This window comes from Perkinsus marinus (genome assembly GCF_000006405.1).
Source record: "Perkinsus marinus ATCC 50983 genomic scaffold scf_1104296967172, whole genome shotgun sequence".
Lineage (NCBI taxonomy): Eukaryota > Perkinsozoa > Perkinsida > Perkinsidae > Perkinsus > Perkinsus marinus.
Window position 1 is genome coordinate 1 of NW_003203631.1, and position 1,955 is coordinate 1,955.

At 54.4% G+C, this 1,955-nt stretch overlaps 1 protein-coding gene across 1 annotated transcript; it reads right to left on the minus strand.

Annotated features, from left to right (window-relative positions):
• Positions 1 to 649: 649 nt before the first annotated feature.
• Pmar_PMAR014004 (hypothetical protein) lies at positions 650 to 1,684 on the minus strand (the record flags this gene model as incomplete). Its single annotated transcript, XM_002768758.1, has 6 exons — positions 650 to 760; positions 813 to 844; positions 888 to 993; positions 1,047 to 1,172; positions 1,217 to 1,292; positions 1,338 to 1,684. The coding sequence occupies 6 exons, from the start codon at positions 1,682 to 1,684 to the stop codon at positions 650 to 652; spliced, it is 798 nt and encodes a 265-aa protein (XP_002768804.1).
• Positions 1,685 to 1,955: the final 271 nt, after the last annotated feature.

The following is a 1,955-nucleotide window of genomic DNA, read 5'->3' on the forward strand; positions in this document are numbered from 1 at the left end:
TCCTTCTCAGAGGATGATGATGATGACGATACCCCACCACCGCGTCTCGTCGTCGTCGTTTCCGCCTAAGACCACCAACACATCGTCTACCTATCGACAACTGTCCTCCCCTACCTTCACCATGCGGCTTCTTGTTCTACGAGTTGATCGCCGCTTCGGTACGGCATCATCATCCGATGCTTCCGATGTGGACGGCAGCACAGCGGCGGCCGCCTGAAGAGGGAATATATGAATATACGTTTCTTCCATCAGAAAGTACCCTTCGCTTTCGACCTCTTGTCGGTCTAGATGGTGGCAGCGACGGATCTGTCCCTTCGTCAGACTCGACGGTGACGGCCTCCGCACTGGTCTCTTCACTGGATACTTGGCCATTCTAAGATCGTCATCATCGAGTCATTCACGACGGTTTAACCCGAGTAAAAACGTTGGATACCAGAATGTACTCACCTCTTCAGAACTAGTGGTCGAAGCTGCCTTCCCACGGACTGCTCGCTTTCTCTTACCCCTTGCTGTTGTTGTTGGTAACCTCCTAGTGTTAGAGGATTTACTAGGGAATGCCGACTCATTCGTCCCATGCACCCTTATCATGGACTTGCGATGGGCCAGATATCTACCAGCGGCCGGTGGAGACTACAGATGGGCTCCCCTGTTACACTGAAGTGGCCATGGCGTAGTTTTGAAGGACCCTCCTCATCCCCTCATCAAAGTTACTGTTTACTATACCGGCCTCAAGACCTTGATATACCCCCGAGCTCAAGACCTATGATAGAATATGCATGCACCAGGGATCGAACCCGGGACCTTTTGCTTACAGCATAAACGTTGCTCGGGAGGGTGGGAAGAACTGATAATAAAATATTAAGCAATCATACCCCAGCCAAACCTACCAGCAGTCAAGAACGCCATAGTTGCCGCACGATCGAGACAGATCGGTGGCCCTGGGGGGCCGACTACGTCAGCCGTAGCGCGCGCTGCGGCGCTTACTGCTGCGAACTGATCGAACAGACCCCCGTTCGATCCCCGGATGCAGCATTTTTTAAACCCACCGCTTCCTTTTCCTCTGTTTCCTTTAGCCTCTTCACCTCTGCCTCTCTCAACCTCTCAGCCTCCTCAAACAGCCAGCTAGCGGCTGGATGGTTCGATAGCCGACATAGTTGCAGGAAACACAGTACCTACCCCAGACGTATCACAGGCCTACAACGACCATCCTTCTCACCATTGACTTGGCTGCTCCCTGCCCTTCAAAGACCTTCAACAGCCGATCGATCAGAGCTCCCACATCGAGGTTGTCCCTGGCCAAAGACAGTGAGCAAAGATACGCCATCAGCTTGCCCTACAGCTCAGATAAGTCATCCTCCTGCCTGGCGATCTCCATAGGGGTTGGTTGAGGCTGTGCAGGGGTCTGCGCTGGTGGCGGGTGTTGCATAAGGCCTTGCAGTGCTTGTAGCATCTGTACGCTGGCACCCCCTCCTGACGTCGCCTGCCCCCCCGTGGTGTTATTCAGTTGCTGTAACTGCCCGACCAAGGCCCCTAGGCCACTACCACCAGCTATAGTAGTAGTAGCAGGGAGGGAGGAGGCGGCCGCAGCAGCAGCAGCGGCGGCGACGTTGGTCGTAGCAGCAGCTGTGGGCTGGGGTGGTGATGGTGATGATGACGGCGACCGAGGCCGTGTCCGCTTAGACATGCCTGAGGGAGCATGCCTTATAAAGCTACGTACGGTGGCCCTCCTACTGGCAATGACTTCCAGCAGCTCATCGTATTTCTCTGGGCTATCGGCAAATCTGAATGAGACACATTGAGAGGAAGCAGACGCGCACAGGTTCGATCCCTGCACGGGTCAATTTCTTACAGGCATTTGGCTTGATCGAGATATTGCTTCATTTCTTCCACCTTGAGCCTAACCTTAGCCCCCGATGTACTGATAGTAGCCGTACTGGCAGCAGCGCTAGCAGGCC